At 37.6% G+C, this 13132-nt stretch overlaps 1 protein-coding gene across 2 annotated transcripts in view; it reads left to right on the top strand.

Annotated features, from left to right (window-relative positions):
* Positions 1 to 2071: 2071 nt before the first annotated feature.
* Positions 2072 to 13132, top strand: part of LOC123531546 (centrosomal protein of 170 kDa protein B-like) — a 163444-nt gene continuing 152383 nt past the window's right edge. The window contains exons 1-2 of one of the 2 annotated variants that reach the window (XM_053553235.1): positions 2072 to 2126; positions 4762 to 4846. In XM_053553235.1, coding sequence (XP_053409210.1) covers positions 4829 to 4846 — 18 coding nt within the window. In that variant the 5' untranslated portion in view covers positions 2072 to 2126; positions 4762 to 4828. Of the gene's footprint in view, positions 2127 to 4079; positions 4097 to 4761; positions 4847 to 13132 lie in introns of those variants that run through there. The other variant, XM_053553237.1, reaches the window with a different exon arrangement.

Genomic DNA, 13132 nt, shown 5'->3' with positions numbered 1-13132 from the left:
TCTTGTAATATTGAAATCGTATTGACAATCGAGCGTGTCAGTTGGTCAGCCTCTGCAACCGTTAGGTAGGTAGGACAACTGCATAGATTTACTCTTAGCATTGATAATGCAATTAGACTGCCCTGAATAGAATTCACCAAGTAACTTAACCAGAAAATCTACATGTAGAGGCTATGATGTGATATGAGTTCGACTAGAGTTAATGCATGTGTTTCTCAGTTTGTGATAGAAACGCACCAGTCGGTCCAGTGTCATATCATATGCTATGGAAACACATCTCAATCTAGTTATAAATTAATTTGTTTTGATTTTCTAACTGAATTTTAATAAATTTTATTAAACTGTTCCATAAGCTTTATTGATCTTTTATCAGCTGTTTGTTAATAATACTCTCATAAGTATGGTCACTGAGCATGCGGAAAGCAAATTATTAGGCCCTTTTCTTGCATCTTCGTGCCTATTATACTTCTTCTCCCATTTACATTCCAAAATTAGGCAAAATGCATTCAGAACTGTATATATGATATTGAAGATAAGCCTTTTATCTTTATCATGCAAACTGACTTTAGCCAGTGGTCAATTTCAGTCACTCTTATCTGACTGATATAAACAGGTTTGACCAGTGTTTTTTTCCACTGATTTGGGAATTCGGCCGGGGCCTTTACAATTGGGAAAAATGTTTTGTAAAATGCTTAAATTTGGAAATGTTAAAAGTCATATTTTTTATTAAAATGTCACATTTTAAGAAAAAAATTGCAATAATTTATCATTATACAGTAAGTTAGCAAACTGTCTTGTGTTTCAAATGTTTAAGGTTTCAGTCTTAAATTGTTTGAAAAGGTTGAAAAAAAGGCAATAAATTTAACTTTGGGAATTTTAGCTTTGAAATTGCAGGGCACTCGTTTGGCCGTTTTTGGGGCCGAATATGGGCCCCATTCCCCTTGTAAAAATGTTTTTTTTCCCTTTCTCAGAAGAAAATTCCCCTAGATAATAGGTTGTTTGACACAACTAGATATGAACTGTCTTTCAAGATATATTATAGTGCCTCTAAGGAAGGTTACTGCTGCAATATAGTTGCATTTTATTCAGAAATGATTGAATAAGTGTAAAAAGTAGAAAAAAAAAATGGCTAAAAACTTCCCTTTTTGTCTTAAAACAACGAAAAATTCCCCTTTCTGAGGGTATGGGTACCTGTCCCCAAAAGTTGTCTAGTGCCCTGAATTGGGGAAAAAACATACTATTTGCCATTGGGATTGGGGCCCAATTTCGGCCCCAAATTGGCCAGAAAAAAACACTGTTGACTGTACATGAATGTTGCTATAATTTGATTTTACCTTTATGTAAATGAAAGCCAACCAACCTAGCTCAGTAGGGTGAGTGCAGATCTATGGATTGCTTGGTTTGTAAGTTCAATGCCCAAGTGAGGTGTATGTTCTCCATGAGGATTTAATAAAAGGCATTGTGTCTGAAGTCAGTTTGTGCTCAACCTCTCTGATTCCTGTGAAGAAGTTAGCAGTTACTGCTGAACAGGTTAGAACTGGTACAGAATCCAGAAACTCTGGTTAAATTAACTGACTGCTGTTGAAATACTGTTGAAAAACAGTGCTAAACCCTAAACAAGTTGATGTAAATAAAACCTGTTGAACCTAGATTGTGAATAGATTGGTGTTTAAGATTATGTCCCTTTAACCATAAGATAAACACTTTTCATATACTTCAATTGCGTGATATCTACAGTAAAGAAAAATTGGGGAATGTATTTTAAATATATCAGTACCGTAACCCTTTTAAAGACTTGCCAGGCAAAAAAAAAGACACATCCAGCCTTTATTATACCCATGGTGGAAGAAAACCAGTGTTATGCAGGTATGCTGTACATTATTTCAGAAAAAAATGGGCACCAAGGTGGAACCTTCGAGCTGAATGGCTAGCATATATGAATTAATTATACAGAGACTCAAAACACATAGCAATCAAGGGTATGTGATTTGAAGTCATTATAGGGGTTCCAATCAAATTTATCATTATCGTATAGTTTTATGTATTTTTCAGGAAGATGAGAAGCTGAGCTAAATATAAATGGTTTAAACAGACATGGGTTTCACAGCTTTTTGGAGAATGAAAGGGTGTGAGTTTACAAAAAGGAAGAATTTTCCTCATGTTTGATATTTGACCTAAATATGTAAATAGTTGATACTGAAATTGTTCTTGGTTACTAAACAATGCATTAACTGTGTTTTAACCTTGTTTTAAGATAATTTTATGTAACAGTTATTTAACTGGGTAATATTGGGAAAAGCACTGCTTTCAGTTTATAATTTAATAATGGATTATTGTTGATTTTGAAGAAAGTTTAATGTTCTTATGTTACCAGGGCCTCCGTGGCTGAGTGGTTAAGGCCCCTGACTTGAAATCACTTGCCCCTCTACAATGTGGGTTCGAGCCGCACTCGGGGCATTGAATACTTCATGTGAGGAAGCCATCCAGCTGGCTTACGGAAGGTTGGTGGTTCTACTCAGGTGCCCGCTCATGATGAAATAATGTACGGAGGGGCACCTGGGGTCTTCCTCCACCATAAAAGCTGGAAGTTGCCATATGACCTATAATTGTGTCAGTGCGATGTTAAACCAACAAAATAAATCTTATGTTACTTTCTCTAAAGAAATAGTACAGATGTATGGCATTTTCTCTTCTCCAAAGGACATTTCTTTCAAATTGCACAGTTTTCCCTTATTAAAAATTGATTTTACATTAAGATTTTAAGAATTTATTCTCCCATATTCCAGGTACCTAGCTCTCCTCCCCAAATAATGGGCCCAGGCCTCCCCCCCACCCCACAGCATACAGGTTGAACAACGGGGCTTTTCATCAGGAAATTGGGAAGAGTCCCTGGCCTTTCAAATTGGGAAATTCATACGTGATAAATAATGCTCATTTTGGGAAAAGAGCATTTTATTGAAACAGGGTCTTTTTTCCTTCTGCAAAAGAGTTATGTAACAGAGGACAGAATTTGGTGGTTTCCTAATCATAAATGAGCTCATTGCTTCCTATTTTGTGAAATATAATTGACAATTTTTTTTTTTACATTTTGGGAAGTTCCTCTACCACAGTTGGGAAAAAATGACCTTATTTTCAGTTGGGAAGTGGCTGAATATCAGCCTCTGTTATATAAGGATGAAAAGCCCTGAACAATGAACCACTTTTTGTTGAACTATGTATTGTTTATGCCAGCAGGGTCTTCAGCTGGCTGATTCAGCAGAGTTGAGCAAAGTACTAAGTTTTACTCTTTTTGGGAGTAACTGACACATAGGCATAGACCATGGAACTGTATTTTGCTGCATTTTTTTACCTATCAATCCACAAATCATTGCAGAGATCTATAAATCATTTTGTTAAAAAAAAATAAGCCCTGTGCCCTTTAGATGTTTAATTGTACCAAAGACATGAAAGAAATGCTACCAGTAGCTTCCTTGTATGGTGTTCAGCATTATAGTGGAAACTAGCCTTTTTCTCTCGGATACCATTTGGAATTGAAGTGATTAATAGAAGTTGTAGAACTTGTTTCATAATCAGCCTGAAATATTCAAGTATAAACTAAATGTTTTGAGATATTTGCAAAGTAAGATGGTACAGACTGCAGTCTGCAGTATAACAATAACATGTATTGAATATTGATGATAGCCTTATATGCTGAATTTTTATTATGTAGGTGGGGGAGACATATTGTTTTTGCCTTTGCCATCTGTCCATCTGTCAGTTCGCATTAAGCTTGTCTGGCTTTCACAATTCAAACTGCTGGCAGGATTTCAATGAAACTTCACAGGAGTGATCAGTACCAAGCCAAGTTGTGTATATCGCCGACACGTTCGCTTTGCTGCACAAAATTGCCGCCAGAGCTAAAGATAGAAAAATCTTGTTCGGCTTTCACAGGTCAAACTGCTGGCTGGATTTCGACGAAACTCCACAGTAGTGATCAGTACCAAGCCTAGTTGTGCATATTGCCGACATGTTCCGCTTTGCTGCACAAAATGGCCGCCAGAGCTAAAGGTCAGAGACCACCAATTCAAAAAAGTACAGGGAACTTACTGGGAATGAGGTAAGTGTATACCTGGGAATAAGGTAACGTCTGTGAGTTCTGATTGGTCAGTCATGTAAACAAACCCAGGAAGTGATTTTTTTTTCAAAATTGATATTTTTTCACTGCATTTACAGTATTTTATTATACATTTTGACAAAATTTACTACATTTTATGTGTATTGAAAAAAAGTTTTATCAAACGAATTTCTCCCGCCATGTCAATGATGTAAACAGGGGTCATCTCATTCACACGAAAATTACTTAAATAAATTATCACTATTCATATGTTTTTCGTCCGATATTTTGGTAGAACTAAGACAGTTCTTGAAAAAATTGTAATTAGATGTACATGTTTCGATGTATGGAAGGCCGTGCACGCCATAATGTTACAATGTAAGTCTATGGGAAAACAATTGGTGGTCTCTAACCTAAAGGTAGAAAAATCTTGTCAACAAACATGCCCCTCTTCCATCCTTAGAATACATAGTGAGGAGACATGTTTTTGTGACAAAAACACCTTCAAGTTTTCTGTTTGTTGTAGAACAATTGATACTCCTTCTTGTATTTTGTTCTTTTACTTGAAGCATATTTAGTGAATTATTTAATGTGTTGTTGTTTACATTGTTAAATAAAAAGATGATATTTGAACAATAATGAAACATATAATGTTTGTTTCCTTCCAGATTGTGTTAATGGAGAGATGACATGTAGATAGCTACAATATAGAGATAGAGATTCTCAGTGGAAAACATGGAAGAATCTGGAATGGTAATTTTTATTTTTTCCGGATAGGAGTATGTGGTGTATATTTGAAGGGAATATGTTTGTTTTTTTATTAATAATGTGTTTTAAGAAATATGTTATATGCATCTATAGAGGCCCTCACTTATTACAGCTTTATTGTAATGCTGCTGTTTTTTATGCCCCCGAAGGGAGGCATATAGTTTTTGAACCGTCTTGTCGGTCTGTCAGTCTGTCGGTGTGTCCGCAATTTTCGTGTCCGGTCCATATCTTTGTCATCGATGGATGGATTTTCAAATAACTTGGCATGAATGCGTACCACAGTAAGACGACGTGTCGCGCAAAAGACCCAGGTCTGTAGCTCAAAGGTCAAGGTCACACTTAGACGTTAAAGGTCATTTTTCATGATGTGCATTCGTGTCCGGTCCACATCTTTGTCATCGATGGATGGATTTTCAAATAACTTGGCATGAATGTGAACCACAGTAAGACGACGTGTCGCGCGAAAGACCCAGGTCCGTAGCTCAAAGGTCAAGGTCACACTTAGACGTTAAAGGTCATTTTTCATGATGTGCATTCGTGTCCGGTCCATATCTTTGTCATCCATGGATGGATTTTCAAATAACTTGGCATGAATGTGTACCACAGTAAAACGACATGTCGCACGCAAGACCCAGGTCCGTAGCTCAAAGGTCAAGGTCACACTTAGACGTTAAAGGTCATATTTCATAATAGTGCATTGATGGGCATGTCCGGTCCATATCTTTGTCATTCATGCATGGATTTTAAAATTATTGGGCATGAATGTGTACCACAGTAAGACGACGTGTCACGCGCAAGACCCAGGTCCGTAGGTCAAAGGTCCTAAACTCTAACATCGGCCATAACTGTTCATTCAAAGTGCCATCGGGGGCATGTGTCATCCTATGGAGACAGCTCTTGTTTAAATCTTATTTTTGAGTCAGCTAAAGGTTGAAAGCCTTTTGACGAGTCCTTGCTATCCAACGATTCTCTAAATGGACCAAATAACACAGTGAAGGGATGTAGTTCCATTAGATTTCTCAAACTTCAAACAGTTCACTGCATGAATGAAGTTAAGTTGTGTCAATTCCCTTTGCTATGACCAATATACGATGTAATCTGTCATATTTATGACTTGTAATTGTGCAATTCTCGAATGTAACTCATTAAGCATAAATGTGCATTTTAAGAATTGCGCAGGCTTACAAAGCTTGGGTAACATCCAGCGAAAGACAAAAAATAGTTCCAGCAGGGCTCCAGCGAAGATGCGTATTAGCGTAAATTACGTATAGAAATAATGCAAATACGCATGTCTAATAATTTCTAAGCGTATAAAAACGTATATAAAATTACAGAAACGCACACAATGCTTTTTTAAAAACAAAATCTGAATCGTCTGGATGTGTTAGGTAACATAGCCGATCAGCCTTAATTCTCCCACATTGAACATAAACACGCATCGTATGATTTCTATAAACTTTGCGTGGGTTGAATTTTGCAGTCAGTAAACGGATAAATTATCGGAAGAAGAAGCTCTTACTGGTTTGTTTAGTTACTACTGATATTAAAAATGATTTTAATTCTTATTTTTCGAGAAATAAACAAATTGGCGAAACATTAAATTGAATTTTCTTGTAGTTTTTGAAATCGAAACTAGATCGTCTATGTTTGGCGAAACGAAACAACTTTTTTATGAAAAGATTTAAATAAGAGGTAATTTAACGTAACTTCAATGTCAGATACTGCCAATTGCTGCTAAATGTCTTCGTATCATCACAATTTGTAAAATATATTGTTCAAACTGGAGAAAAGTGTAATCGTATCCGGATATAATATTTTGGGTAAATATCGAGCTGTGTTATGAAATTTTAAGAAAAAAACTAAAAACAAACTGAAACTGGTAGACTATACTGTCAGTACATCAATCATTAGCCGACTCAGGCCATTCAGGCCTTTGATTTTCATGTACAGTAAGTGACAAAATATTTATATTGTGCTTGAAACATAATCGGCTATAATTCATATCTTATTTCAAAATTTCTCAACTTGCAAATTGTAAAACGAAACATATTATTCAGATTTTCATCTGCTTTTAAAGTGTCCATTGTGTGATTTGCTCTTTCCCATTCTGTTAGTCTTAGTGTTCAATTGCTTTCTAATACAGATTTTTTTTGTTCCAGTTCAATTTCCCAACACATAAATTATGTTGAGTTTGACAATATTAAACATTCTACATGCTTTAAGAATTTGTTAGTTCCTGTGCTTGGCAAAGTGAATACTGATGCCCTGCTTCTGTATGCCAGGTCATGTGAATACTGATGCCCTGTTTCTGTTTTCTAGGCTAGCTGAATACTAATGTCCTGCTTCTGTATGCCAGGCCGGGTGAATATTGATGCCCTGCTTTTGTATGCCAGGCCAGGCGAATACTGATGCCCTGTTTCTCAGTTCTAGGCTAGGTGTATACTGATGTCCTGCTTCTGTATGCCAGGCCGGGTGAATACCTATGCCCTGCTTTTGTATGCCAGGCTAGGTGAATACTGATGTCCTGCTTCTGTATGCCAGGCCAGGTGAATACTGATGCCCTGCTTCTGTATGCCAGGCCAGGTGAATACTGATGCCCTGTTTCAGTATGCCAGGCCAGGTGAATACTGATGCCCTGCTTCTCTATGCCAGGCCAGGTGAATACTGATGCCCTGCTTCTGTATGCCAGGCCAGGTGAATATTGGTGTCCTGCTTCTGTATGTCAGGCCAGGTGAATTTTGATGCCCTGCTTCTGTATGCCCGTCTAGGTGAATACTGATGCCCTGTTTCTCTGTTCTAGGCTAGGTGTATACTGATGTCCTGCTTCTGTATGCCAGGTCGGGTGAATACTGATGCCCTGCTTTTGTATGCCAGGCCAGGTGAATACTGATGCCCTGTTCCTCTGTTCTAGGCTAGGTGTATACTGATGTCCTGCTTCTGTATGCCAGGTGGGGTGAATACTGATGCCCTGCATCTGTATGTCAGGCCAGGTGAATACTGATGCCCTGCTTCTGTATGCCCGGCTAGGTGACTACTGATGTACTGTTTCTCTGTTCTAGGCTAGGTGAAATCTGATGTCCTGCTTCTGTATGCCAGGCCAGGTGAATACTGATGCCCTGCTTTTGTATGCCAGGCCAGGTGAATACTGATGCCTTGTTTCTCTGTTCTAGGCTAGGTGAATACTGATGTCCTGCTTCTGTATGCCAGGCCAGGTGAATATTTGTGTCCTGCTTCTGAATGTCAGGCCAGGTGGATACTGATGCCCTTCTTCTGTATGCCAGGCCAGGTGAATACTGATGCCCTGTTTCTCTGTTCTAGGCCAGGTGGATACTGATGCCCTGCTTCAGTATGCCAGGCCAGGTGAATACTGATGCCTTGTTTCTCTGTTCTAGGCTAGGTGAATACTGATGTCCTGCTTCTGTATGCCAGGCCAGGTGAATATTGTGTCCTGCTTCTGAATGTCAGGCCAGGTGGATACTGATGCCCTGCTTCTGTATGCCAGGCCAGGTGAATACTGATGCCCTGTTTCTCTGTTCTAGGCCAGGTGAATACTGATGCCCTGCTTCAGTATGCCAGGCCAGGTGAATACTTATGCCCTGTTTCTCTGTTCTAGGCCAGGTGAATACTAATGTCCTGCTTCTGTATGTCAGGCCAGGTGAATTCTGATGTTCTGCTTCTGTATGTTAGGCCAGGTGAATACTGTTGCCCTGCGTCTGTATGCCAGGGCATGTGATTACTAATGCCCTGTTTCTCTGTTCTAGGCCAGGTGAATACTAAATGTCCTGCTTCTGAATGTCAGGCCAGGTGAATACTGATGCCCTGCTTCTTGTATGCCAGGCCAGGTGAATACTGATGCCCTGTTTCTCTGTTCTAGGCCAGATGAATACTGATGCCCTGCTTCAGTTTGCCAGGCCAGGTGAATACTGATGCCCTGTTTCTCTGTTCTAGGCTAGGGGAATATTGATGCCCTATTTCTCTGTTCTAGGCCAGGTGAATAATTATATGTCCTGCTTCTGTCTGCCAGGCCAGGTGAATACTGATGCCCTGCTTCTGTATGCCAGGCCAGGTGAATACTGATGCCCTTCTTCTCTGTGCCTGGCTAGGTGAAGATTTATGTTTTGCTTTTGTGCCAGGCTAGGTGACAGCCTAGGTGAAAATCGATGTCAAGGCTAGGAGAATATTAATCCTTCCTTTTTATACGCCCGTTTGAAAAACGGGACGTATTATGGGAACGCCCCTGGCGGGCGGATGGGTGGGCGGGCGGGCGGGCGGCGTCCACAGACCTTGTCCGGAGCATATCTTCTACATGCATGGAGGGATTTTGATGAAACTTGGCACAGTTGTTCACCATCATGAGATGGAGTGTCATGCGCAAGAACCATTTCCCTAGGTCTAAGGTCAAGGTCACACTTAGAGGTCAAAGGTCAAATTCAAGAATGACTTTGTCCGGAGCATATCTTCTTCTTGCATGGAGGGATTTTCATGAAAATTGGCACAATTGTTCATCATCATGAGACGAAGTGTCATGCACAAAAACCAGGTCCCTAGGTCTAAGGTCAAGGTCACACTTAGGCCAAAGGATACAAGAATGAAAAATTCAAGAATGACTTTGTCCGGAGCATATCTTCTTCATGCATTGAAGGATTTTGATGTAGCTTAGCACAGTTGTTCACCATAATGAGAGGGAGTGTCATGCGCAAGAACCAGGTCCCTAGGTCTAAGGTCAAGGTCACACTTAGAGGTCAAAGGATACAAGAATGAACTTTGTCCGGAGCATATCTTCTTCATGCATGAAAGGATTTTGATGTAGCTTGGCACAATTGTTCACCATAATGAGAGGGAGTGTCATGCGCAAGAACCAGGTCCCTAGGGATAAGGTCAAGGTCACACTTAGAGGTCAAGGATACAAGAATGAAAACTTTGTCCAGAACATTTCTTCTTCATGCATTGAGGGATTTTGATACAACTTGGCACAAATGTTCACAAGCATGAGACGGAGTGTCATGCGCAAGAACCACGTCCCTAGGTCTAAGGTCAAGGTCACACTTAGAGGCCAAAGGTCAGATACAAGAATGACTTTGTCCGGAGCATTTCTACTTCATGCATGGAGGGATTTTGATGTAACTTGGCACAATTGTACACCATCATGAGACGGAGTGTCATGCACTGGTCCCTTCTTTTGAATTACTTCCCTTTGCTGTTTCTATAAATAGCTTATATTGTAACTTTTTCATTACAAGTCGTAGGGAAAAATCGAGACCACTTTTCTGTAGTACAACATGCATGTTACACCCAATTCTGAGGAGTATTTTGAGCTATCTCTACCTGGTAAGGATTTTTGCGTGGACTTAGAAAAATAAAAGAATTACAATAATTTCTAAAAAAAAAACAAACATTGTAAACAACTAGAAAATTAAAATTCCATTTGCAAATACAGGTGCTAGTGTAAAGAAATTTGCTGTGACGGGTGTATATTGTGACATTCTGGCACTCTTGTTCTACCATAAACAAGGAAATGTCTTTCAAATGAAACTGCATCAAGGTCCTTTGTTTGGTTGTAAAAGAAAAGATTTAGCTAGCTACATGTACTCATTTAATTCATTATTAATGAGTGTGTTTGACTTTTGTGAGAAAAATATTACCATTATGATTTTGTTATGATTTTACTGCTGTTAAAAATAGCATTTGAATAATTAATTGGGGAATTAATTAATTCATCAAAATTAATTAGCATACATGGGAGTACTATTTAAATTCTGTTTGTTGGCATCTGTGTTTTGAGTATTTCCTGCAATTTTCTTTGTAAAAATTGTAAACTTGACTAAACTGTAAAATTATTTAATTTTTGTTGGTATGATTTGTTTTTCTGAAACAGCTATTTCCTGGGGATATGCATTAGCAGACTCCAGCTTTGCAGGGATTTAATTCGGTTGGTTGACAGAATCATTAAATTCCATGAAAATTTCCCCATAAATATTTTTGATTTCACAGTACATGTATATCATTTTCACTATATAATTTCCCTGATTCAGCATGCTTTTAGTTTATGATACATGAGTGTTATATATATATATATATATATGCTAGTATTATCAAAAGTGGTATCAACGATAAACTGTCATGCTGGTGTTTGACCTTATGATGTTGACCTAGTTGATTAAGTCATGCTTCTTTGTTTACATGAAGTTTGCAGCAAGTACAAGTATTGCGTTTTCCTAAATTTGAAATGCAAAGTGGAAAACACTAATAGTTCAGTTAACTAAAAGAACAATTATATCTAAAACTTGTTTTTTATTTAACATTCACCTGTTATATGTCAAATACAGTGTTGTATCATCCATAGCATAATCTCTGGAAAGATAAGTTTAGGTACCCTTGATTCCCTGACATACAGTGTTATATCATCCATAGTATAATCTCGGGGAAGGAAAGTTTCCCATGGATTCCCCAGCATACAGTGATATCATCCATAGCGTAATCTCGGGGAAGGAAAGTTTCCCATGGATTCCCCAACATATAGTGTTATATCATCCATAGCGTAATCTCGGGGAAGGAAAGTTTCCCATGGATTCCCCAACATACAGTGTTATATCGTCCATAGCGTAATCTCGGAGAAGGAAAGTTTTCCATGGATTCCACCACACCCTATGAATATACAAGTGTTGAATGTTTCAGAAAACCTCAGATTCCTGTTCACATGGAATTGTTGTTTTGGACAAAAACATCAAATTTTATGTAAACAGAATTGAAAGATTTTACTATAACTTAAGGCACATACTTGAAATTGCTGTTATTATTTATTTTCTCCGTTGGTTGATTTGTCTGTTACTTTTATTGAAAACTAGTTATTGTTAAATATAATATTGTAATCATCTTTCTTAAAAAATAATTCACTTGTACTCTCAGTTGTGTAATTATAAAATCCACTGTCTAGTACAAAATACTGTTAATTTATTTTGTCAGGGTTTAATCTGAAAATGAATTTTAAATTGACATAATACATTTTAGCCCAGAAAAATGTCATTTATGGAGAAAAAATTTAATTTAGATAGTGCAAAATAGATGACAAATTTGTAAAAGCATTTTTTGTAGGATGATGTTAAACACATTAAAATTTAATGAAACATTAATAGATTGAAATGAAAAGATACTTGCAAACAATTTTTTTTGTTGATATATCGGGGTTTATAAAGACAAGACATGTTCACCAGTGCAGTAAAGTTTAACCTTTACCCTGCTAAATTTCTAAAATGGACTGGTCCATCATTCAATTCGGGCCATACCACTTTTTATTCAAAGGGGTGTTCACTGAAAATTTACTGATTGAGTAGCGAACAATGCAGACCATGATCAGTCTGCACAGCAGGATGTGCAGGCTGATCTTGGTCTGCACTGGTCGCAAAGGCAGAATCATATGCCGGCAGCAGGCTAAAGGTTAAGTATTTTTCTGTGATATGTTAATGTGTTAAGAATCATGCAGACATAACCAGCCATAAAAAGGTCTGTAGTAATTGCTAACCTACTCATTTATTTATTGAAGGCAAACTTTAACCTGATATAACATATGCTATATAACAAACCATTATAGTCGTAAAATGACAATTTTTATTGCTTCGTCTACGTTTTATGCAGGTCGAAATCGATTTGAATTTCAGATTGATAGCTGTAATCTCACTACAAATTATTTCACTTTGATATATCTTTAATCCCATTAAATTAAATAGAATGGTGTCAGTCGAGGTCTTATATAGTATAAAAATGTCGGGATCTTTCCGCCAGGGAGGTCAGTATTAAAGTACCAGTTAATTAAACAGATTCAATAGAAGAAAATGGTAAAAATGCTGATCAGACTTGAACCTTTTATCATTGTTTATTACAGTTTTAACATCTAGAAATGGGGTGAAAATAACCGAAGAACCATGATTAAATCTAATATATTAAACTACACAATAAATGTCTGTGTATGCACGCTTGGCGTTAATGCAATGTAAATAAACTTTAAGCAAACATTAATTTAAGATTATGCTAAATGTGTTTTAGACAGTAGTGTACACTATATGCATTATTTTAATTAATATGCACCTGGTAAATTTGGAACCTAATCAGGAATTTCAAACAATTGTTTCAAAACACACATAGACCCTAGGGGTCGCATTGCTGGCACACACATATATGAAAATAAATGTAGAAAATTATGCAAGGGTATATCTCACAATGGAAGTATCTTATCTGTTGGATATTGTTACATTCACAGTGGTAAATGATAGGTAT

This window comes from Mercenaria mercenaria, chromosome 1 (assembly GCF_021730395.1).
Source record: "Mercenaria mercenaria strain notata chromosome 1, MADL_Memer_1, whole genome shotgun sequence".
NCBI classification, from domain to species: Eukaryota; Metazoa; Mollusca; class Bivalvia; order Venerida; family Veneridae; genus Mercenaria; species Mercenaria mercenaria.
This window is presented reverse-complemented; position numbering and strand designations above follow the sequence as displayed.